Here is a 26,541-nt window from a genome sequence, read left to right as displayed (position 1 = left end):
GATTTTTACACTTATGTTCTTATGAGGTACTAGCCTGTAATTTTTTTTTATAATGTACTTGTAATGTTTTGGTATCAGTGCTACGATGGCCTCATAAAATAAGTTATAAAGCATTCCGTCCTTTTCTGTTCTCTGAAAGAGTTTATCTTGATATTACTTCTGCCTTAAATGTTTAGCTGAATTGACCAGTGACAGCAGCAGGCCTGGAGATTTCTTTATGGAAATGCTTTGTAGCAAAGATTCAATTTCTTTAAAGATACAGGATTATTCAGATTTTCTATATTTTATTTTATCAGCTTATTAAGTATGTACAAGGAATTCATTCTTTTCAATCTAAATTGTCAACTTTATCAGCATAAAGTTTATATCATTTTGTTTTATTTTTAATGTCTTAAGATGTGTAGATACCGTCTTTTTAACTGCTGATATAATTTGTGTTTCTTTTTCTTGCTCAGTCTTGCTAAGTAGCATTGTAGATTTCTACTATACATTTACTTTCTCTTTCATTGATTTCTGCTCTTGTAATTATCTTCCCTCTATTTTAGGTTTAATTTGCTGTCATTTTTTTTTTAACTTCTTGAAATGGAAATTTGGTGCACTGATTTTCAAACATTCTTCTTTACCAAAAAATGCATTTAAAGCTAAAAATTCCCCCTTCTGCTTTAGCTGTATCCCACAATTTTTATATCATACTTTTATTATCATTCATTTTTAAATAATTTCTAATTCCCAATATGATTTCTTCTTTAACACTGAAAATAGGTTAATTTCAAAAACCTGGCAGGTTTTCTCGTTATCTCTCTTATTTATTTGTAGTTTAATTCCACTGTGGTCAGAGAATATGCTCTCTATGATTTCAATCTTTTGACTTTTTGTTTTTTAAGGACTTGCTTTAGAGCCCAGCAGTTGATCGATTTTGATAAACCTTCCTTCTGCTCTTAAAAAAAAATACGAAGTCTTCAGCTGTCAAGTGTTGTAATATATATACACATGTATAAACATACATATACCAATATATCTATATCAATTAGGCAAATTTTACTAATATGTTGGTCAAACATATATCCTTACTGATTTTTTTGTCTGCTTGTATTACCAATTACTGGAAGTGGCACATAAAATTTCCCAACTATGATTATCCATTTGTCTATTTCTCCTTTTAGTCTGAATATTTTTGCTTTATATATTTTAAATTTATTTTAGTAGGAATATACAAATTTAGGATTATTATATCTTCCTAACAATCTATCATCATTATGAAGTATCCCCTTTACTTTTACCAATATTTCTTGCCTTAAAGTTGGCTGTCTCTTAGGAATTTCTTTAATCTGATATAGAGTATCTACAAAAGCCTACCACAAATATCATACAAATATCATAAAGTACTGAATGAAAGGATATCCCTTGTTGGCACTTCTATTCAACACTGTACCAGAAGTCCTAACCAATACAAAGATTAGAAAGACATATATAAAACCGTCATTATTCACAAATGACATATTGTATAAACAATTCAAAAGAATTTCCAAACTATTAGATTTAATAAAATGCTAATTTAACCACCAGATCATAGGAATCCAAGGTCAATATACTAACTAAATCAACGTGTGTGTGTGTGTGTATGTGTGTGTAAGAAACAACAGGAAATTTAAAATAAAAAGCAATACAATTCAGAACAACATTTAAAAAACTACAATATTTACATAATGTTCAAAACGGGCATGACTAGTCATTGGTGACAGAAGAATAGCAGTTACCTCTGAGGAGGCTACTGACCAAGAAAAGGTACAAGGGATACACCTTGTACCTTGTTCTAGGATATTGGAAAAGTTCCATATCTTAATCCGGGCAGTTTATGTGGTGTACATATATGTAAAAAATTCATAGAGTTGTACAATAAGATATGCATACATTTATGTGAATTATGATTTAATAAAGTTTTTCAAAAGAAAAAACTGTAATAATCTACTCACTACCCTCCCAAATTGTCCGCAATAAAGGGCAGGCCCATTAAGATTAAGGCCACAAATGGCCCAAGGAAACATTAATCCACTTGTGAAGGGTCACAAGGTCACAAGTAGTAGACAGCAGAGACAGGGGCCCCGATTTCCAAACCTTGTTTTTTTCACTGCAACATGGTTGGAAACAATAGTCCAAGGCAAAAATTTATTTATTTATTTATTTTTTTTACTGTAAATGATGTTGGTTCATATTATCCAAATTGATTCAATAGAGCCAAAGAAAACTTCCTTTGCATCTCTTTCCCCAAGAACATTTTACACAAATTGAAAGATTTGCATTTTATTTCCTTTCTTCTATTTTACTCTAAATCACAAAAAAGATGGCAGTTATGATGAAAAAGCAATGAATGAGTATGTAAAGTACAAACTGTAATCAGATGTTGAATAACAGAACTGACTATAATCATAGTTATATGAAAAGCAGTCCCAATTATTACTTTAAGCACTCTGGGTGCTACCTGCATCTTTAGAAACAACACACAAGCAGGACACAAAAAACCTTCTCTGGTATACAAAAAATACGTACAATCAAAATAAAATTAAAGAGATTTTAAAGTGCAAATATAGTGAAGGAGATAATAACCGATCTACAACGTGTCTCAAATATATTGACCTACAAGTTAAAGGAAAAATGTCAGTGAATTAGAACTGTGTGAAACACAGATCTTTTACTTAACCTAATAAAAGACTTGAAGCAATAAAATGTAGGTTCCAAAAACGAATGATAAAAGCACAAGGTTTAAAGAAGGTAGAGTATCTAATATAAGCCTTTATACACTTTAAAGAGAAGGAATTTGATGCTCAGAGAAGTAAAAAACTTGGTTAAAATCACACAGGCCATGAAGCCAGTGAGTAACACATTAGAGGTAGGAACCCAAGGCCACTGATAACGCCACACTGCCCCAGACGCTTTACCAGCAGGAAGAAAATTGGACATCAGTAACAACTGTATTTACTAAGAGGAGTTTAATACTTGCCTACCCATTATTATTGTGTATTTATGTGTATGTACATATATAGAGAAGAGGGAGTAGTGTAACGTAACAGATACATATCATGAAGACATTGTTCCTTTTGTTCTCATTTTAAGTCCAAAATTTAAGCCCTCTTCTATAGTTTAGAGATGGAAAATAGTTGTACTTTTACATAAATTTTCAGTAAAACACTTCACATATTAAAAATAAATTTAACTTATTGGCACCATTATCACCAAGTCCAAAAAAAATTATTTTCTGAAAACATTTCTCCTTATTTTCCCAAGGAATATATCAAAGAGAGCTGCAACAATACCTCCTATCCCACACACATGCTCTTCTATGACACGACCTTACCACTCCCCAATCAAAAGAAAAAGTCTAATTTCCCTCCTCTTGAGTCTGGACCAGCCTTACGACAAGCCTGTATTCAAAGGAATGTGGTAGTCATGACTCCTGAGCCTATAACAGAAAAGGTCATGCAGCCTCTGTGTGGTTCTCTTGGAACTCTAGTCCTATGGGAAGCCAGCTGCCACGTAAGAAGTCCAACCACCCTGAGATCATCACACTGGAGCAGCCACATGAAGACATGTTGACTAACCAACCCAGCTGTACACCCTTCCAGCCATCTCCACCAAGGTGCAAGTGAAGCCGTCTTGAACCTGCTACGCAAGCTTTCCACCAGCTGAGTACTGCTTAGTCACCTCAGTCAGTGCTATGAGAAGGAGAAGAATCAGTTGATCCCTGCGTGAATTATTCCTGACTCACAGAATACATGTAATAATGAGAAGATGATGGTTGTTTTAAGCCTGTAAGTTTCAGGACAGTTTGTTACAAAGCAATACTAGGAAAACATATCCGTGGACACTTGTAAATTGAAGCTATTATAGGTTAGGTTTTCCTTTAAAAAAAAAAAAAACCTCTTTATGAGATCTCCCATAAAACAACTAAAATTATTGGTAACTTATTTACTACTCTCCCTGAAGCCTTAACCAAAACAACTTATTTGGCAGAGGATATATGGGTGGGGGATTAGGGGTAGGGGTGCAACACATGCCGGCAGGTCAGTTCTAGATAATGTCAGGCCCAGTATTCAAAAACAGAAGAGATGATTAAATCATTTGATCCAGACAGAAAACAAAGATAAGTATATGGATAATAAAACTGACCCTAGAAACACACATTTTAAAGACACTTAAGGAATAAACCAAACCTTAATAAACTTAAACCTTAAAAGGCAAGGAGAGACCTTTCTCCCTAAAAGGACAGGTGACCATTCCCCTCTTCTGACATCAGTCAGTGCACCTTTAGGATCACTGAAAACATTTATAAGCTCTAAATACTAAAGTAATTAAAAATAAAAGGTGCTTGTTAAATAGAATGTTTTGGCAATAGCACACTACTACATAATTTCTACGTCATTACTGTTCAAATTAGATTATTTGTGCTTTGGGGAATTCTGCAACATCTGGCAGAAGAATGACAGCATTGGGTATATACAAACTTAGAACCTGAACATAAAGAAACCTGGGAGAATAAAATATATCTTTGAAAGATGAGAATTTACACTGACAGATGACAGAGACTGTGCTCCCTCACACTCTCATCTAGCTTTGCCCTAGAAAAAGATAATGGCACGCAAGCTTTAATACAACTTCCACAAGCAACGTAGGTACATTTTATAAACAGATGTTCTGCCAAAGAGGAAAATGCTTCTATTTTCACCTTTTTATTATGCTTACATCTTCAAACCAACAACCTAAATGGACTGTAAAATAAGAGTAATTCGGTTCAAGAATTTCTTTATTCTCAAGAGCTCTACTTGGCAGTAGAGGACCATGAAACAAATTGTAAGCATATTTAAACACTTTAACAAAATTGAAACAGATGATCTATATTTCACCATGTTTCATGGTATTTTTCGGTATTTATGTAATATGATTTGGTGAAGGAGATATTAAATCGGAATTTAGTAGATTTAGATTCATCACTGGCTAATGTAATGACTTTCGTCAACTCAATATATATACATTGGCATCATTTCTAAACTGCCTGTCAAGTTTATCTTGCTTTATAAAGAAACAGATGTACTTCAGAACACACTGATGGTTGGCACCAACTTTACCAAGTGATTTCATTATGATTTCCCAAATGGCAGCTGTTGGAGAGAGAATGACTACAGGCAGTATATGAGCAAGACTGGTTTAAACATTGGGAAAAGAGAAGAATACTACAAAGAAAGATTACATCTTTACTTTTTTTTAACCTATTCCAATTTTTATAATACACAATGCTGCAAGAAAAAAGGGAAAGATCTGCAGGTAATACTTCGGGAGACCTTTTAGTCCAGCCACCTCATTTTACGATTGATAGATAGAACCATATCTCAGAGGGGTTAAATGATTTGTCCAATGACAGAGAGATGGCAGGTGGCAAAAATGTAGTAAGATCCCGAGTTTACCATTTCCCAGTCCTGCTCTCCTTCTAAGAATACAATACAGCCTCCTCAATGGGAAATAAGTTTCACAAATGTTTCTAACAAGAAAAGTCCATTAAAATATTGAGTGTTTTGGAAACAATAATTCATTTCTATATTTTCTAATTTCATCAAGGTGAACTTTTGTAAGGAATATCCATCATAGTCAGAGTCTAGAAATGCCCCTGCCTGGTGGCCACAGATGACAGACACCTTTTGACAGTAAGTAAAATGGAATGCAGAATGCAAACCATTAAATAAATCCATGTTTTTGCATTACACACATCTTGCAGTCACAATGAACATCAAAAGACACCCCAGTTGTCTTGTTGGATATAAAGCACTCTTTGAGAAATGGACATCTAGCAATGCCTGCATTCTGATAGGGTAAGTGAAGCTTCTGGCTCCTTCATAGTTCTTTATCCTTTCCCATCTGTGAGTATAAGGCCCCTCTCATTTTGGACAGCAATGTGTACAGGCCAAGCCTTCTGTTTTAACAGGGCTTAAGTTTTAACAGAAAAGGAAGTTATAAATTAAGGTAGTGTTAGGGTTTCATGTTGTTCCCTTACCACTGTTTTCCTGAGGTATATATAATCAATTAAAAAATTTTTTTTAATTTTTCAACATTCTCTTCATTCAATTGTGAAACTCAAGGGCTCTGCTTTGGTACAGGATCAACTTAAATATACTTTCAAAGCAAATATTTAATAGTTTACAATTAAGACAGAAAATGTGTACTTAAATATATTTAATAATAAATTAGTCAATGGTTTCACGTCCAGTAACCTCTCTTCTGACATAGCACATATCCCTGTGACCAGGGGTTGATTCCCAACAAGGAAAGAAAGGAGAATTTCAAATCCCAACTCTCCCTAGCACCAAATAACAACAAAATCAAAACTTAATTTTAAAAATTAAAAATGCAGTATAAAAAGTGAGCTGTAACTCAATTCAAATGATAAAATGTATATAACGTGTACAGCATAGGGTCCAGCTTATATGAAGAAAGGTCTAATAAATATTCTCTCAATTTAACGCTGCTTTAAGCAGACAAACACATTGCTGTATAAACATTCTTTCCCACCTTCTTCCACTCCCAAAACCATTCCTAGACACCCTTTTTAAAGTTAGTAGTGATTGTTTTGCAAAGCAATAGTACAAAATCTTGGCTTTGTAGCTACATTCTGAATATCATGCCCTGTTCTCTGAAAGCCTTTTTACTCCTAAAAGGCACACAGTTTCAAGCATCCCCCACTCACTGAGTGCTGCCGCTACTGATTTAACTTCCTTACTAGCTCACAGCATATATGCAGGTAGAGAATAGTGGCCAAATTCTTCTGGGGATCCTTAATGTAATAATCATCTTCCACCCATACAGAAATCAGTTCAATATTTTAAGCCCCTCAAGACAAAACACATATTGAAATTTACAAAAAATAATCAGAATACTTTGATATTTTTGGTAAAAAAAAATCCTTAACCATCCTAAAAAAAGCTACAAAGATAGTCTTTCAAATTCAAAAGTAATTATTTTAAACCAATTAACACTATAAGGTTAAGCATTAGACAAAGGTATTCTCACTACCTAAATAAGTCTATTCATATTTTATTAAAGTTCTTACCTATGGTAGTTCTTAAAATAATTGACACTTTGTTTTCTAATAGACTCTTGCAAAACTTCAGACTTGCTACCACAGAATTCTTCTCCAACTTGCATCAACCTAGTTGGACAGAAAGATTTACGTAAATTTCAGCAACATGTTTATTATAGGGAAAAAAGAGAAGTATAGGTCATCTTTATTCAAAGATAACAAATCATAAAAATTTGGATGTTTGAAGAAATTCTAAAGATCACATTCATTACAGTTTACAAACATCCAAAGGGCAAAAATATTTAAACACACTCACACATAAACCTAGCAGAAATTAGACTATGAATGTTCAATTATCTTTACTTCCATTAAGTTATATATTACAACTCAGTGATTCATGATTTCATTGATTATCATGGTTCAATGAATCAAACTAAAGAATAAGACAAGATCTCAAACACTACCTGCTGATTATATCCAAAACAAAGATGAAGTCATCATATTTGAATATTGACAAATCAGTTCCAAGCAAGTAGGTTTTTACTTTTAGCTGAACATCCTATAAAAAAAAAAACAATAAATATTTCAAGTAAATCCAAAATATAGAAAATAAGTTCTCAGAGCCATTTTTTGTATAGTTACACATTAAAATGAGACAGGAATAGATTCTTAACTTGATAAAAAAAAATATCTAGTTAGGCTAATAGTCAACATATTTAGGGTGATATCATAGAGACAATTCCATGAACATCAGATATAAAAGTAGTACAGACTTGGGGCTTCCCTCGTGGCGCAGGGGTTAAGAATCCGCATGCCAATGCAGGGGACACGGGTTTGAGCCCTGGTCCAGGAAGATCCCACATTCCACAGAACAACTAAGCCCGTGCACCACAACTACTGAGCCTGCACTCTAGAGCCCGTGAGCCACAACTACTGAGCCCACGTGCCCCAACTACTGAGCCTGTGTGTCACAACTACTGAAGCCCGCACGCCTAGAGTCCGTGCTCCGCTACAAGAGAAGCCACCGCAGTGAGAAGCCCACACACCACAACGAAGAGTAGCCCCCGTTCACCACAACTAGAGAAAGCCCGCGCAGCAACAAAGACTCAATGCAACTAAAAATAAATAAACTAATTAAAAAAAAATAGTACGGAACACAATCATCACTACTAATACACACACACATGCAAGATAAGAATTATGTCCTCATACTAGATATACTGATAAAAATCATCATTTGGGCATGGTTCAGTAAGCTAGAAACCCCAAAATAATCAATTCAAAAATAATTAGAATTAATAAGATATTGTGTGAAGTGTTTAAGTACAGTATATAAAAGTTAATAGTTTTCACGTATACCTGGCTGAAGCACCTAAAAATGGAGAGATTTCTTTTAAAACAAATATTGAAAATACAATATACTTAGGAATAACTTTAATAAGAGCTATCAGACCTATAACAAAAAACTAACAGTTCTAATGGGATACAAAAGAAATTTCCATAAATTGAGAGTCAAGGGACTGAATACCTGACTAAATACTGTAAATATGTCAATTTATCCAAGTTAATGTAGGGATACAGTGAAATTCTAACCAAAATCACACACACACAAAAACTTTTCTTCTCAATAATTATTCTAAAATTCACTAGAAATAATAAATAGACAATAACCTCTTTTTTAAAAACAGCACTTTGAAAGGATGAAGTTATCAGGGATGATGGAGGACTTGTACCACCTATATTAAATATATTAAAAACTACCCCCAAAATGCTAGCAATATAGAGAAAAGTCAATGGAATAGGAAAAATAAATCAGAAACAGTGCTAATATACACATAAAAGCTTAATAAACAGCAGTAAAAACTACTGTTTTCTGATTATTTACTTTTGTCAAGCATTATACTAAGAACTTTATATATTATCTTTATTTTTAAAACTAAAACATGATAGAAAAACATTTAAAATAAAGTCAAGGATTTATCAGGAAAATATGAACAAAATAAATACAGCAATGGTAATAATAAAGGAAACTAGAATTCACTGCAAAATGCCTAAGGAGAAAAGAGCTATTTTTTTAAATTAATAAAGAGAATTATGTACAATGAGGGTAAGTAAAGTGGTTATTAGCATTGCATCATCAATCAACATGGCATCCGAGTATAAAAACAAAAGCTGTTAGAAATAAAAGAAAAACCTGACAAAAACTACAATCATTCTGGAAGATTAAAACTCCTCCCGCAGAACAGCACAGACCAAGAAAACCACAACCAAATAAGAATATAGATGAGAATAATACATATAAATAATAAACTGCTTTAATTTACATAGAGACCCTAATCCCCAATACAAAGAAGAAATACATGGTTATTTTTCAAATGCCCCAGGAAGAACTTTAAAAGTGGGTGGTTTATTAGGCTGTAAAGAAAATCTCAAAATCACAGAAAGAAGAAATACTCCAACCCTAATTTTCTATAGTAAAAGAAAGAAATAATAAGCATTTTAAAACTGTCACTTCTCACGTATCAAATATTTAAAGACTAAAAAGAAAATCTTGAAAGACCAAGACTTTCATATGGTTGGATATGTAAGCTCCATGAGGTCAAGGACCATGCTTTCACCACGGTGTTCTTAAACCCACAAACAGTGCGATACACAATACAACCTTTTTCCCTTAAAGGTTCTGAGTCAAAATGCATGGAAAATTTGCAACAATATTCTCAAAACTGAAAAGTTTTTATAATAATTATCAAGGTGATTATGATTTTGAATTTAGTTTTATGTCAGAAATATTAACTATCTTCTTATGCTTCTCAATCATTTATCATCTCTATAATAAATTTATGATGTCAATAAACTGTCACATGCTCACTTGTGCTTTGGAATTTAGCATTTCAGATATTAGAAATATATTATGGTATGTATAGCATATATTATATAACATCCCCAGTGGGGTCTAGGGCAGTATCCCAAAATAAAACACATTTATATCCCTTCAACATATGAATGTTCACCTTAATGGGATAAATAAATACTACAAAAAGCCAAATGACAATACTGGTCAGACTGTGCTATCAAATGAATTCAATTCCTGCCAGGTTTTGTCTGCCAGATGTGTTCTCAAGAAACATTTATTTTTCAGAGCTTTTGCCTTTTTCAATTGCATTGGGCTTTGTAATTTCAATTTAACAAATACTAGTGAGTTCCTAACGTACACAAAGTCCTGTGTAGAACTGGATGAGAATTGGGGTTGGAGGTGCAAAAGGGACTTGAAGTGGGTGGAGATGAAGATATTCTAAAACTTGAAACCTACAACACAATTATCTATATTCAAAAGCATGATGACTTTCATTAAACTGGCCAAACACTTAAATGATAATAGCTTTACTAAATCTTACATTTAACAGATATTCCTATATCAAGAATGACATCAGGTTGCCAGATTGAATAGAAACTAGCTATATAAAATACCAGGCCAATAACCCAAAGTACTTTGAATTACCAGAAATTCTATCATAGATTCTACAATTTCAACAAAGTATAATTAGAGCCTGTTAGAAGACTAAATCAGAAACAACTCATATCTGACACTAGAGAATGAGATTTTCCTTTCTGTTATATATAACATTCAGAAAAAAGTCAGCCCCAACCCATAATTAATGGGAAACTAAAAACTTGTTTCATACGGTCATATCAGAAAACACAAAAGGCAAAGCTCTTACCACTATCACATATTTAAATATTAAAGTATAAATTCAAATAGCATATCTGCAATAGAAAGTTATCAAAAGTTAGAAGAGCACTAAATTATAACTGCTAAGTGATTCTTGAGGAAATTTATGTTTTCAGTATATATTTTCCTAAACATTTTTTTCAAAAGAAATCCTATAAAAGGTTTTCGAACTAAACATCAGCCTCATTAGAAAAATAAAAAATACATTTTAAAAGACCATAATATGGTCAAAGTGTCTATCGTCTTCTAAATTTTGAAGCAGTCCAAAAAGAACAAAGTTATCATCAAAGAAATTACACTTATCTAGGAAGTGAAAATTTTTAACAAATTAACAAATTTAGTTATCTGATAACAACTAAGCTACTAAACTGCTAAAGAAAAGTCAAGGAATACACATTCAGTCAATAAATACATAAGATTCACTCAAGGCACAAAAATCACTGACTTAGAATTCTTCATTCTGTTCTAGACTCCAACCCAACTATGTCATCTATTATATAGTTATCCTTTTCCTAAAATTAATAGAAAAGGAAAAAAAACACACACAAAATAAACAGTATCTCAATAAGAAAACAACTTCTTTAGGAAAGCACAAATCTGTTAGGTCACTAAAAGCAAAATGTAATCAAGGAATATTTCCAATGGATATTTTCAAATTAAAACTTTTTCTACTGCCACTTATAGTCAAATATAATTGACAACTAAATTACAGAACTCAAATGGCAGACTTATTCCAAAGAAAAACTAACACATGATTAGATCTGCAGGGAAAACAAATACAGAAAACTTAAATACTGAATTTCTAAAACAACTTTGACATGAAGGCTTCTATTGCTTTTGTAAAAAAAAATAGTTTAAAAAAACCAAACCTGCCATATTCGTGTAAGTCCATGTTCTAATTTCTTTTTTATGTAGCCACGATCAAAATTTGTTTCTTCAGTCCCCATCATATTACTCCCTTCTGAAAATAAAAGATGGTATACGTTTTAAAATTTGCTTCACATTTTTGTTTTCAAAAAAAAAAATTTGGATTCTCATATATTGTAAGCATGTGTAAAATATAGACAATATTCTCAATATTTATACAACCAAAACAATGTCAAAAAGTAGAAATTAGGATTAAACTCATTTGATAAGATAGACAAATTCAGACTCTGAAATGTTAAGTACTTTACACCTAAGACCACTCAGCTTCTACATGATTATAGCTGGGATTCCAACTTGGGTACTGTGATCCCAGAAACCAGATTCTTAATGACCCATATACTGCCTACTGCCAGGGCATTACAGGACCAACTAACCCAATTTTCAATTAATATGCATGTTAACAAGAGTACAGAGTGCAAAACTGCTCATGCAGTGAGGCAATGATGATGATACATTTTATATTTTTCATGATCCAGAATACTTTTATCCATTCCAGGTAAATAATCTAACAATGTCCAGTTCAACAGGCAACATCAATGAGCTGCCTCAAAATAATTCTCCCCCTAAAAGCAACTGAAAATACACATACACATTGTATTTTTAAAATTATGCCTTTGTGCAAGTAAACTGTGCAGAACAACTGAGGATATGATCTCATCTTAGGCTAGCAAGGTATCCACTGGTAAGCAGCAAAAGGCCCTTTCATAGGCCAGGCCCCAGATACATGCCTAATGTACTTGTGACTACTCCTACAGCTTAAGCCATATCATCTGTATGGTCTGGCTATTAGGAGCCCAGCAGCTCAGAGCAGTGCACCTGAGCTACATCTTTAGTTTATTTAGAATGGTGAAGTGTTAGGACACCAGTAGTATCACTAGAGAACAACAACGGATGAACTCTAGAGGCCCTTTCAGCTGTATGAAGTTCTGTGAAGAATAACTTTTAAATTACTGATTCCGACAATTTTAGTCCTTAATGTGAATAAGAAAGGAAGAATTTCTGGTGAACAAATAACTTTATACAGTACTAGATATTGTCACCTGACTATTAGACTGATCAGAGTCCTCAACATTCTTAAATTATACAGATTAGGGTGAAGGAATTTTAGCAAAGAGGACTAAGTATAGAAGGTTCAAATAGAGTTTTTTTTTAATTTATTTATTTTATTATTTTTGGCTGCGTTGGGCCTTGGTTGCTGCGTACGGGCGGCATGTGGGATCTTCCTGGACCAGGACTCAAACCCGTGTCCCCTGCATTGGCAGGCAGGTTCTTAACCACTGCACCACCAGGGAAGCCGTCAAATAGTTTTAAGTTTGAATCTATACCCCAATGAAAATGCATACAATACATAATACCTGTAAACTATTAGCCTGAAGCAAAAAGCGAGCTTCACCATGATAAGTATATATTGTCTTCTATACTCTTATATCTAAAGTATGTATTAATTTTGTTCCAAACTTTTCCTTTGGTTTCTCCTTAAATAATGTACTAGAAAAAGGAAAAGAGGTGCTGAGATATCTAAACTGGTACCATATCTAGAAAAAAAGAAAGGTTGCCAAAACAAGATAAACTTTGTGGGGGAAAAAATCCCTTAAGCCCAGGAATTCCCTAAGTAAAATGAAATTTAAAAAAAAAAAGGGCCTATAGACATTTCATTATTATTATAATCATCTCTTGATCCATTTCCTTTGATGATATTAACAACAACCAGTGTAAGCACTTTCACATTTTCTCTAAACTTTATAGCAATCCTACAGGTAGATGTGTTACTATATTATGAAGCTTTTTGTTTGTTTTGTTTTCTTAACCTATCATTTTAAGGAGCAAACTGAGGCCTGGAGATGATAAAGTGACCTATTCACATTCTCGCCTTTGGTAAATGGCAGTCAAACTTTGAAGCGAGGTATCTCTGACTGCAAAGCCCATACTCTCAGAGGTAGTAGAGGAGTTGGGTAAAAATACCCAACTGGCCTAGTCTGGCCTAGAATCCTGGCTCAATGCCCCCCGTTTTCTACTTTCTCCTTTCTCTCTCTTCTTTAAACCTCTTCCTCCCTCAACAATATTTCTAAAAGAATGAAAATCCTTCCACAGAATTTATCTTTCTTATTTTTTGCTATCTATATTTATGAGCTTCTTATGAGTTAAGATAAATATTAAACATATGTCTTCTATACTACCAAAATCCTATGTTTAATCAAACTAAGATTTGCGCATTCCTCCACCCACACAATCACAGAAACCAAACACTTCAGAAATTAAAAGTTACTAGAATAACTTGATTGACTAGCTATATTAAACTGTATGTAATACAAGAAAACAGGTACAGTATAATTTATTTTGCCCATACTAAATACTGGTAGACTCATTTATTACTTTAAAAAGTATTTTGAATACTTAATCTTAGCTATTGTTCAAGGATAATCACTTAAGATACATAATTACATGAAGTAATTTAAACATGCCTAGTTAATATAACTTCTCAAAGATTTTCTCTTTATGACTATACCATAAACATTTAAAGTTGTATTTTGCTTGCAAAGATGGTATTTAAAAACATCACTTTTTATGAAATTTTTATGTCCTGCTATCTATTTTCAGGAAGAAAAGTATCAGTATAATTATTAATTCTTAGAATCTAGTTTTATTAGTACAACTTGAAAATTAGCAAAAAAGACTTAATATTGAACATTAGCATTAATTTTATAGTAAATTTGGACAGACCAATGTCCTACCTAGTTTGCAACACATTTTTTTTTTAAAGCTCTTTCTTAATAACTTAGTCCTAAGGTCATCACCACATATTCCTGGAAACTTGTAATACCTATCACATAAGAAGTCCTTCGGCCCAGTTAATCCCCAAAGGTAATGGAGTTTTTATAGCAGCTGAATCACTTTCTCTGGTGAACATTTAACCTATGGTCATCACGGTCCCCGAAATTCTAAAAGTATAGCTGTCCCTTTTCTTTCTCCTTACTCCAGAAATACGGCATATTTATAGTTCAGTTTTTAAAATCAAATCAAAATAATTTCCTACCAGAAGCAGAAGTAGTATCTTCACTGTCATGCTTTTCATGCCATTCCATAGTTCTGTAATAGCTGAGCATAACCTCCCACAGTGCTTTGCACAGGTCAGCAAGGCATGGAATATAGCTGTCTGGTGTAACATGCTGAAGAAAATGACAAGAGCCAACTTTCAAATTATCATGTTTAACACAAAGTTAATCAAAATAAAATGTTATGGTGTCAATCAAATGCACTCAAGAATTAGATAAGAAAATTTCTTCCACTGATATATCTAAAAATAAAGTTCAATGGCAAGAAAATTTTGTTCAAGTAATTCCTATTTCAACATGGCTTTTTAGTATTCATTAGGAGTATCAGTCCATATACTATGAATCCACATACTACTGAATGGCAAGTGCTCTCATAACCAGGAGTGCAAACTTCCCCAAATATATTTTTTCAAAGCCATGTTCTTAGCATGAAATGCAGCTTTACACTCACCCTTGGACCCAAGTTACAACTTGCAAAAAGGTGGTCATAATTTACAAGTCAATCATTTTATTTATGTAAATTAAGTAAGTAACTTTGACAAACTGCAAATTCTGTAAATCACATGGATATAGATATTTCATATTTGACAACAGCATTTTAAAATGTTTTATATAACATGGCTATGAAACAATATGTGGTCCAAAATCTTCTCCCTAAAGGAAATGCATGGATTTTTCTCCCTCTATCCTTTGTAAAAACTATCAGTTTCTCATTCTGTCCTTTTTTTTTTTGCAAGTAGAATAATGCCTCCATTCTATTTTGCAGGCTTTCTGTCACAGTGGAGCATCTGCTCCATCATTTGAGATTTCGTAGCACTTCTTCAATTTGTAATCAATCAACCACAACTGATCATGCTGATAAAACAGTGAAAGGCTAATAAGACTATGATGCAAGCCCTCCAAAATAAATAGCTAGTAGAAATAAGCTATATAGAAAGTATAGCTATGGTGTTATTGATGCTCAGGAAATCCCAGTTGGTAGTCGTCCTCTCTCTTTCAAAAAGTATTTTTTCTCTCCATAATGATTTCCCCCTCCTCTAAATTCCCCATTTACTAAAACATTCATTCATCAAGCAATTAATAAAAATACTAATTTGTATGACTCAGCAAGTATACTTTTGTGTAGGCACGTCAAATCTCTGAAACTCAACTAAGAAGTAGTAAAATAAAGGCGCTGTTAACCACTGGAGTCAGGCTGCCCAAGTGGGGCTTATGCCAAGAACAGTACAACAGTTCAATCTTATAGGATCTATTAACAATCTGTCACATTAATAGGTCTAAGAAGAAAAACAAAATGATTGTCCCCAAACATGCTGAAAACCTTTTTCAGGGTTTGACAAAATTCAACAGTCATTCCTAATAATAACTCATGAGAAAATAAAAACAGATAAACATTTCCCTAAGATGAGGAAGCTTTAGTGCATATCCACTGTGGTCAGGAAGAAGACAAGAATGTCCACTATCTCCACTACTTTTTTTTTTTTTTTTTTTTTTTACGGTACGCAGGCCTCTCACCACTGTGGCCTCTCCCGTTGTGGACCACAGGCTCCGGACGCACAGGCCCAACGGCCATGGCTCACAGGCCCAGCCGCTCCGCTGCATGTGGGATCTTCCCGGACCGGGGCACGAACCCGCATCCCCTTCATCGGCAGGCGGACCCTCAACCACTGCGCCACCAGGGAAGCCCTCCACGACTTTTTAACAATGTTCTTGAGGTACTAGCCAATGCAATTAGACTAGAGAAAATGATAAGACGCAAAAGAACAGGAAAAGAAGAAATAAAACTACTTCTATCTGTAAATGACATAGTATACCTAGAATATAATTCCTAGAGAATGAATGATAAAACTCAAACAGTAAAAGAATTCAGCAAAGGGCTTCCCTGGTGGTGCAGTGGTTGAGAGTCCGCCTGCCGATGCAGGGGACACTGTTCGTGCCCCGGTCCGGGAGGATCCCACATGCTGTGGAGCGGCTAGGCCCGTGAGCCATGGCCGCTGAGCCTGCGTGTCCGGAGCGTGTGCTCCGCAACGGGAGAGGCCACAACAGTGAGAGGCCTGCGTACCGCAAAAAAAAAAAAAATTCAGCAAGTAGCAGGTTATAAAATTAACATATAAAAATAACAGAATTCATATACACAAATAACTATTTAGAAGATACAATGAATGAGAAATCACTTATAATAAAAAAGATAAAAATTTTAGGAATAAACTTAACAAAAAATGATCCAAAATTCTATGAAGAAAACTGAAAGACATGGGTTTCCATGGTGGCGCAGTGGTTGAGAGTCCGCCTGCCAATGCAGGGGACGTGGGTTCGTGCCCCAGTCCGGGAAGATCCCACATGCCGTGGAGCGGCTGGGCCCGTGAGCCATGGCTGCTGAGCCTGCGTGTCCAGAGCCTGTGCTCCACAACGGGAGGGGCCGCAGTGGTGAGAGGCCCGTGTAACGCAAAAAAAAAAAAAAAAAACTGAAAGACATAAGGGTAGACTTGAACAAATAGAAAGACATCCCTCACTCTTGGTTAGGATGTCTCAACATCAGAGATGTCAGTTCTCCCTAGGTTAATTTATGAATTTACTGAGATACCAATAAAAACAATCCAGAAATAGATCTAGCCTCATATAAAAATATGGTATATGATAAAGATAGCATCTCATATCACTTAAGTGAAGACAGTCTTTTTCATTAATAGTGTTGGGACAACTGGATGGTCAGTTGGAAAAGACTAAATTAGATCTACTCCTCACACCACCGACAGGAACAAACTCCAAATGGATAAGACAGCTGAACCTAAAAAATAAAACTATACTAGCACCCAAAGAAAACATGAGTTAATTCTTCTCTCACCTTGATATAGGTAAAGGCTTTGTAATTATGACTCAAAATTCAGTGGTAATAAAAGTAAAATTTGATAAATTTTACTACATAAAAATTTTTATAAATTTTGTATAACAACAAAAAAACAGTAAACAAATCAAATGATAAACTTGAAAAAAGTATTCATAATACATGTCACAATAAAAAAAATCTCACATTTATAATGAACACTTAAAGACTTGGGGGGAAAAGACCAAAAATCCTATAGAAAAATGGGAAGAAGATATAAACACACTTAACAGAGATATAAAGATGGCCCTTAAATATTTGAAAACATATCCAACTTCACTCATAATAGGGCAAATGTAAATTAAAACTACAGTAAGAAACAAATTCTCACTCATCAGATCAGTGCAAATTTTAAAGCTGACCATTAACAAAGATTCTCCCCTTGACCAACCTCTAGCCGGCTCCCTGAGCCCTCTCCTTCAATAGTCCTCAATCTTGACCTACAAAGAATTGAACAAGACACTAATGTAGTTTCTAGCAGCTCACGGCCACAACCCTAGGATGACCCTAGCACCCCTTAAAGTGCTTGCCTGAGAAAAGTCAAGGCTGCCAAAAGAACATATTGTTTGTTCCAGCTAAAACCTGAAGATAGGGCCCCTGTCTCCCAGTCTCTGAGGGAGAAGGTGGGAGCCTAACCCAGATGGGTTTCACATGAACCAAGCCCCCTTGTTTTTTGTAATTTTTCACTTCCTTGCTTCTTCTGAGCCCTTGCTCATCCCCCTTCCTAGTCCCTCTTTCTCCCTTTACAATGCCCAGTGACGCCTGTACAAACGGAAGCTGAGTTCAGTTCACAATGGATTCTTTTCCCCATTACAACAGTATATTACTGATTGAAATCTGTCCATATCACTTTAATTAGTGTCCAGTTTTGTTTATCTTTGATACCATATATACTCTGTTGGCAAGGCTGTGAACAAAAAAAACAGGAACTCTCATCCACTGCTGGTGGGAACGCAAAACGATACAATACTCTGGAAATGAATTTGACATTATCTAACAAAACCACACTGTCTAACAAAACTACATGTGTATTTTCCCTTTGACCCAGCAATCTCACTTCTAGGAATTTATCCTGAAGGTGTACTTCAAACAATGTAAAAACACATAGGCACAAGGTTATTCGTTGAAGGATTATCTGTAACTGCAAAATACTGGAATCTATCTAAATGTCCAAACACAGGAGATCAGCTGGATAAACTTCACACACACAAAAGAGCACTTTGCAACTGTGAAAAATAATGATAAGCAGACATATACATTTTAAAAAATTTTTAAATAAAAAATTTTCCCTTTCATATGATACATATACATGTGAGAAAGGGAAAAGTTTATATATATATATATATGTATGTCATAAGAAATAGAAAAAAATTTAATGATATATTTGCCTATCATCAAAAAAATAAACACAGTGAATATAAAGAAGAAAACACTGAAGTCAGTTACCTGTAAGAGGTGGCGTGGGGAATAAAAATGGAAGGAACACAGGAGGGAGTGAAACTTCTGAGTATACCTATTTGCAGAAAAATTAGAATAGCTATCCAGATTTACACATGGCTTGCAGAGATCAACACAAATATTTCCGCACATTTATGCCATAATTTGGGGTAACTTTTTATGTCGACTTTCCCTGTTTACTATTATAATTACTACCTTTACAATGAACCAGTCTTGCTTTTTTCCTTGGTTTATTTTTACCACATCATTACAACTGACATAGCTCTCATACCACACACATGTAATGAAAACCAATAATGATGCACAAGGTCAGGAAAAAGCTAAAAGCAGAGGACAAAGAAAAGCAAAAATCACAAAAACATTCCGGGCTGCAACTCAAAAATCATTCACCGGAATAAAGGTACTCTTCTACAAACTTTCATAAACTCAACTTTGCATAAACTTGTGTTTATATTATGCAAATAAATTTAATCTAATTATATCCCAACATATCTTTCTGACAGATAAAAGGAAGGCAGTGTTAGTCTTATTTTTCCCAAAGAAAAATTATAACTATACAAATAATTGTGCTATAGCCCACCAATTAACTTTTATAATACTTGCCACAGTTTAACAAACCAGAAAATTGAAACTTGGAACTACTACCTTCTATTCTCCACCCAACCACTGTCTAGCTATATCATTTGCCTATTTATTCAAGGAAAAGGAGGTTCTTTACGGTGTTAACTCTTGACTATTTGCTAAACTTTAATGGGTTTGGATGAGAGTATACACACAGAAATGTTTATAGGAAATTTTTTTCAGAAAACGTTGAAATTGTTAAGTGAAATTATACCAAGCTTTTTCTCACCAAACTTACTCAAGTGTAAATAATTCACAAATCTAGCTAGGCCAGTGCCCACGTCTAAAAGTCTCCCAAACTTATCTTCAAATATGTTCATATGTACAAACATAAGACTATGATGTACTGAGCAAGATGATTCTTACCTAAATTTATATTCTAAAACAGAAACAAATGTATAGATTCATTACACTAAATACACAGAAAGTAAATAGTTTACGAAAAAAGGCAAGGTGGGATAGATATATAAATATAGTTTTTAATAGATTTAATCCAAAATGTGTTCATCTCTGTACTTGAAGACTATGCTGACAATAAGAGTCATTTCATGCAAATCAAAACTACAATGAGATATCATCTCACACCAGTCAGAATGGCCATCATCAAAAAATCTAGAAACAATAAATGCTGGAGAGGGTGTGGAGAAAAGGCAACACTCTTGCACGGCTGGTGGGAATGTGAATTGGTACAGCCACTATGGAGAACAGTATGGAGATTCCTTAAAAAACTAAAAATAGAACTACCATATGACCCAGCAATCCCACTATGGGGCATATACCCTGAGAAAACCATAATTCAAAAAGAGTCATGTACCAAAATGTTCATTGCAGCTCTATTTACAATAGCCCAGAGATGGAAACAACCTAAGTGCCCATCATCGGATGAATGGATAAAGAAGATGTGGCACATATATACAATGGAATATTACTCAGCCATAAAAAGAAACAAAATTGAGCTATTTGTAATGAGGTGGATAGACCTAGAGTCTGTCATACAAAGTAAGTCAGAAAGAGAAAGACAAATACCGTATGCTAACACATATATATGGAATTTAAGAAAAAAAAATGTCATGAAGAACCCTAGGGGTAAGACAGAAATAAAGACACAGACCTACTAGAGAATGGACTTGAGGATATGGGGAGGGGGAAGGGTAAGCTGTGACAAAGCGAGAGAGAGGCATGGACATATATACACTACCAAACGTAAGGTAGATAGCTAGTGGGAAGCAGCCGCATAGCACAGGGACATCAGCTCTGTGCTTTGTGACCGCCTGGAGGGGTGGGATAGGGAGGGTGGGAGGGTGGGAGACGCAAGAGGGAAGAGATATGGGAACATATGTATATGTATAACTGATTCACTTTGTTATAAAGCAGAAACTAACACACCATTGTAAAGCAATTATACTCCAATAAAGATGTAAAAAAAAAGAGTCATTTCATTTTAATGTTGGACTCCAGAAACCACTTTCCCCTATACTGTGCAATCAGCTAGTGTCAATTCTCAAAGCAACAAATGCTTCTGATGCCTTTAATACCTTATCACTAAAATCATTCATAACTAGTGCTCTCTCGTTAATTTATAAAAATCACCTCCAAATTTCAAATAGAGAAACTTATTACACAGACATGTGTGAACCATAACTATAACAAGACAGATTCAAAGAAACCAACAAATAAGCAAATAATTGTATAAGTAGTCAAAAAATAAAAGGCAGGCCAAGAAGAAAATCTGAGTTTCTGAATTACAACTTCCACTTAGACATCAATCCTTCTTCACACCAGCAGAGCATAACAGAAAGAGAACTAGACAAGAAATTGGAAGCCCTGCATCCCAGCCAGCACCAGTTCTACAACTTACCAGTCACATGCCCTTAGATAGTAAACCACTCTGGGTATATTAGGTTCACCTTTCATGAAACAGTGTTAGAGATTCCTGGATCTGCTACCTCTTCATTGGTTTAATCCATTCACTTATTACTAGATACCTAACACTGCAACTCAGTTCGAGTCCCAATTAATGGGTGATTCATTTAGTATAAAACCAGGAATACCAAGGCAGAGGAGTGCCATATTGCAATTCCAGTTCAATGTTCTTACCACATAGCAATGATAGCAACGAAAGCCTTGAATTAAGCAATTTAGAAAATATTCACACAGTGAGACACCCCAAAGAACTAAATAGCATGTCTTAAAATTTTTTTAAGAATATATGGGAAATAGAGGGCTTCCCTGGTGGCGCAGTGGTTGGGAGTCCACCTGCCGATGCAGGGGACGTGGGCTCGTGCCCCGGTCTGGGAAGATCCCACATGCGGCAGAGTGGCTGCGCCCAGGGACCATGGCCGCTGGGCCCGCACGTCGGGAGCCTGTTGCTCCGCGGCGGGAGAGGCCACAGCGGTGAGAGGCCTGCGTACCGCAAAAAAAAAAAAAAAAAAAAAAAAAAAGAATATATGGGAAATAGAAATTTACTTATCAAACATTTCTCTGTGTTCCAGAGCTATTTTCCACTTCCATTCTAAAGCTAGTAGTACCAATTTATTCAGGAAAGGTTGAGAGGTAAAAAGAAAAGAGGAAAAAGGTGTAGTATTTCAGAACTATCAAAGATCATGCAGAAAAGGAGGAATATTTTAAGTAACCTAGTTTTTTTTTTTTTTTGTAACTCACAACCTCCATACAGATAACATACATGTCTAGTAACCAGTGATCACAGGTAACAAATATCCTGGGGGTCAGGATTTAGAGAAGATTCACAAATCCAGATGTTACAATGCAAAAAGCTCAACACAGCATTACAACTAACCTTCACTATTCAAACATCAAAAGTCACTCCTTAATCAAATCTTGACTAACACTTTCACAGAATCCACAGATCTGATTTCCAATCTCATCACTATCAGTTAAGAGTAAAACTTTGTACCTCCCATCTCTACTATTAACCATCCCAACCAACCTACCTGGTCAAAATTAAAATCATGAAGTTAGCTTGTTAAAACCAGCAACATCTCAGCCTTAATTATAAATAATAAATTTAATAAGAATCTAGAGGCCATTTTCACAGAACAGTGTAAATCCAGAAATGAATATATGCAGCCTTTTCAAACCTGAAGCACACAATGAAAAAAATGTCACCTTTTGAAAGTTGCTTCGGTGCAAAGTGGTAAATATGGAAAAAAGAGGCCGCTAAATTTAGCATTCTAGTTCACATTAATTTACTTTTATACCCATCAGAAATCTCTATTACCAATTACCTCCAAAAATTTCAGGAAGATGATTTTTTTATATTAAAACATCAAAATAAAAATTCTTAGGAGTATCCTTAAAGTATTATTATGCTCTTGTTTCACTTTGATTTATCACTCTAATCACATCCTGACAAACATAAAGGGAGCAGATGTTTGGCATCCTCACAGAGATTTAAAACTCGTAGTGCTGCCATCCCCACCCCCATCCAAACACACACACACACACACACACTCACTAATAGATGGATTTCAAAGAAAACAACAAAGGCTTATCAGCATCTTTAGATGAATGCTATTAGCACAGTGAGCTCACATCACCAGAAGCTGCTGGAAAGGACTACTGTTTAGCTGGGAGGTTTCTGGAAATATGTTGCAGGTCAAAACAGCACTAGGCCCAGGGAGCTAAAAATATCTCTGGGAAGGCTGAACTCTGGACCTAAATAAGTGGCCGGGCCAAGCAATTACAAGATCTCTCCAACCTCTAATTACTTCTGCAAGGACCAAGCTGTACAAAATATGAATAGCTTAGGTACTTTCTAATCATTGGAAATCAGAGTGGTGCTCAGTATAGTGAACTGGATGGCACATATTTGGGCATGGGTCCCAACTCTGACTTACTTGGTCATGACTCCAGCATTTCACTTCATATATTAATGCCAAGGGATAAAGCAAATAACCTAGAGTCTCTCTGAAGCTTTAAAAACTATGACTCTCCATAGGTAAAATATGCATATGTTATAGCAAAACTTTCCTTATACTAAACTAGATTCATTCATAATTTAAAAACATGAAGTCCGAGCCACAACAGAGAAGAAAAAGAAATAAAAGGAATCCAAGTCAGAAAACAAGAAGTAAAACTGTCACTGTTTGCAGATGACATGATACTATACATAAAAAAATCATAAAGATGCCACCAGAAAACTACTGGTGCTGATCAATGAATTTGGTAAAGCTGTAGGATACAAAATTAATGCATGAAAGCTCTTGCATTCTTACACACTAACAACGAAAGATCAGAAAGAGAAATTAAGGAAACAATTCCATTTATCAGTGCAACAAAAAGAATAAAATACCTAGGAATAAACCTACCTAAGGAGGCAAAAGACTTGTATGCAGAAAACTGTAAGATAATGATGAAAGAAATCAAAGACGACACAAGGATGGAGAGATAAACCATGTTCTTAGACTGGAAGAATCAATATTGTGAAAATGACTAAAATACCCAAAGCAAGCTACAGATTCAATGCAATCCCTACCAAATTACCAATGGCACTTTTCACAGAATTAAAACAAAAATTTTTTTAATTTTTAGGGAAAAACAAAAGACCCTGAAGAGCCAAAGCAACCTTGAGAAAGAAAAACAGAACTGGAGGAATCAGGCTGCCTGACTCCAGACTAAACTACAAAGCTACAGTAATCAAGACAGTATGTATGGTACTGGCACAAAAACAGAAATATAGATCAATGAAACAGGATAGAAAGCCCAGAGATAAACCCACGCACCTATGGTCAATTAACCTAAGACAAAGGAGGCAAGGATATACAATGGAGAAAAGACAGTCTCTTCAATAAGTGGTGCTGGGAAAACTGGACAGCTACATGTAAAAGAATGAAATCAGAACACTTCCTAACACCATACACAAAAATAATCTCAAAATGGATTAGAGACCTAAATGTAAGGCCAGACACTATAAAACTCTTAGAGCAAAACATAGGCAGAACACTCTATGACATAAATCACAGCAAGATCCTTTTTGACCTCCTAGAGAAATGGAATTAAAAACAAAACTAAACAAATGGGACCTAATGAAACTTCAAAGCTTTTGCACAGCAAAGGAAACCATAAACAAGACGAAAAGACAACCCTCAAAATGGGAGAACATATTTGCAAACAAACCAATGGACAAAGGATTAATCTCCAAAATATATAAACAGCTCATGCAGCTCAATATTTAAAAAACAAACAACCCAATCCAAAAATGGGCAGAAGACCTAAATAGACATTTCTCCAAAGAAGACCAACAGATGGCCAATAGGCACATGAAAAGCTGCTCAACATCACTAATTATTAGAGAAATGCAAATCAAAACTACGATGAGGTATCACCTCACACCAGTCAGAATGGGCATCATCAAAAAATCTACAAACACCAAATGCTGGAGAGGGTGTGGAGAAAAGGGAACCCTCTTGAACTGTTGGTGGGAATGTAAATTGATACAGCCACTGTGGAGAACAGTATGGAGGTTCCTTAAAAAACTAAAAATAGAACTACCATACAACACAGCAATCCCACTCCTGGGCATATACCCAGAGAAAACTGTAATTCCAAAAGATACACGCACCCCATGTTCACTGCAGCACTACTTACAATAGCCAGGACATGGAAGCAACCTAAATGTCCAACAACAGAGGAATGGATAAAGAAGATGTGGTACGTATATACATTGGAATATTACTCAGCCATAAAAAGGAACAAAATTGTGCCATTTGCAGAGACATGGATAGACCTAGAGTCTGTCATACAGAGTTAAGTCAGTAAGAAAGAGAAAAACAAATATTGTATATTAACACATATATGTGGAATCTAGAAAAATGGTACAAATGAACCTATCTGCAAAGCTGAAATGGAGACACAGACGTAGAGAACAAATGTATGGACACCAAGGGGGGATGTGGGGAGTGGGATGAACTGGGAGATTGGGACTGACATATATACACTACTATGTATAAAATAGATAACTAATGAGAACAGACTGTATAGCACAGGGAACTCTACTCAGTGCTCTGTGGTGACCTTAATGGGAAGGAAATCCAAAAAAGAGGGGATATATGTATACATATAGCTGATTCACTTTGCTGTACAGCAGAAACTAACACAATATTGTAAAAAACAAAACAAAACAAAAAACACAACAACACAAACATCTTGGTGAAAAAAGTCATTCTCATCTCCCAGGCATTTTATCATTAATACTAAATATGTATTTACACATGAAGACATATGTATGTATGGTATGAATGATGCCAACTTGGAACTAAGTAACTAGCACCCTCTAAATTGTGAAATACACAGAAGGGGGCTCCTTTACTTCCATCCTCTGTTTTGTCTAATTGCTGCTAAATGGCCTTAATCAAATGGAAAGCTTAATACTATAAAACAAGCAAAGCTTGTGTTATCAGAATATATAATTTATCTTTCAAAGTTTCAAGTAATAAAACGTTGTGAAACCCTATGCTAAGATTATCACCAAAAATGGGCAGTATTTAAATGTAAAAAGACCAATTAAGAATATGGTTTCTTGGCAGGTTTTGAGAATGGCTTTTACCAGTAAATTATTTTGTTTCTGCTGGTAGCTGTGTACCACGTGTTAAAAATAGGTTGGCTCTTTAACATTTACCCCCATCCTACACACACACACACACACACACACACACACACACACACACAAAATCACCCAGCAGTCTAAGTTACATTGATAGTTTTAAGGGTTCATAGACTTGGGCATCACACCTGAGCCAGTTTCAAGTGACTAGAAAACCCCTTCACTTCCAGCCAAGAGAGGGAA

At 34.9% G+C, this 26,541-nt stretch overlaps 1 protein-coding gene across 7 annotated transcripts in view; it reads right to left on the bottom strand.

Annotated features, from left to right (window-relative positions):
• The window catches only part of VPS50 (VPS50 subunit of EARP/GARPII complex), a 139,358-nt gene that overhangs the window by 61,906 nt on the left and 50,911 nt on the right, over positions 1–26,541 (bottom strand). For 6 of the 7 annotated variants that reach the window (XR_009541988.1, XR_009541990.1, XR_009541989.1 and 3 more), the window contains 4 exons: positions 14,755–14,887; positions 11,663–11,754; positions 7,528–7,622; positions 7,094–7,192 (listed from right to left, as the gene is read on the bottom strand). Coding sequence is in view for 3 of the 7 variants with exons in the window: in XM_060157044.1 (XP_060013027.1) it covers positions 7,094–7,192; positions 7,528–7,622; positions 11,663–11,754; positions 14,755–14,887 (419 nt within the window). In the remaining 4 variants the exon portion in view is untranslated. Of the gene's footprint in view, positions 1–7,093; positions 7,193–7,527; positions 7,623–11,662; positions 11,755–14,754; positions 14,888–26,541 lie in introns of those variants that run through there. The other variant, XR_009541991.1, reaches the window with a different exon arrangement.

Source organism: Lagenorhynchus albirostris, chromosome 8 (assembly GCF_949774975.1).
Source record: "Lagenorhynchus albirostris chromosome 8, mLagAlb1.1, whole genome shotgun sequence".
Lineage (NCBI taxonomy): Eukaryota > Metazoa > Chordata > Mammalia > Artiodactyla > Delphinidae > Lagenorhynchus > Lagenorhynchus albirostris.
This window is presented reverse-complemented; position numbering and strand designations above follow the sequence as displayed.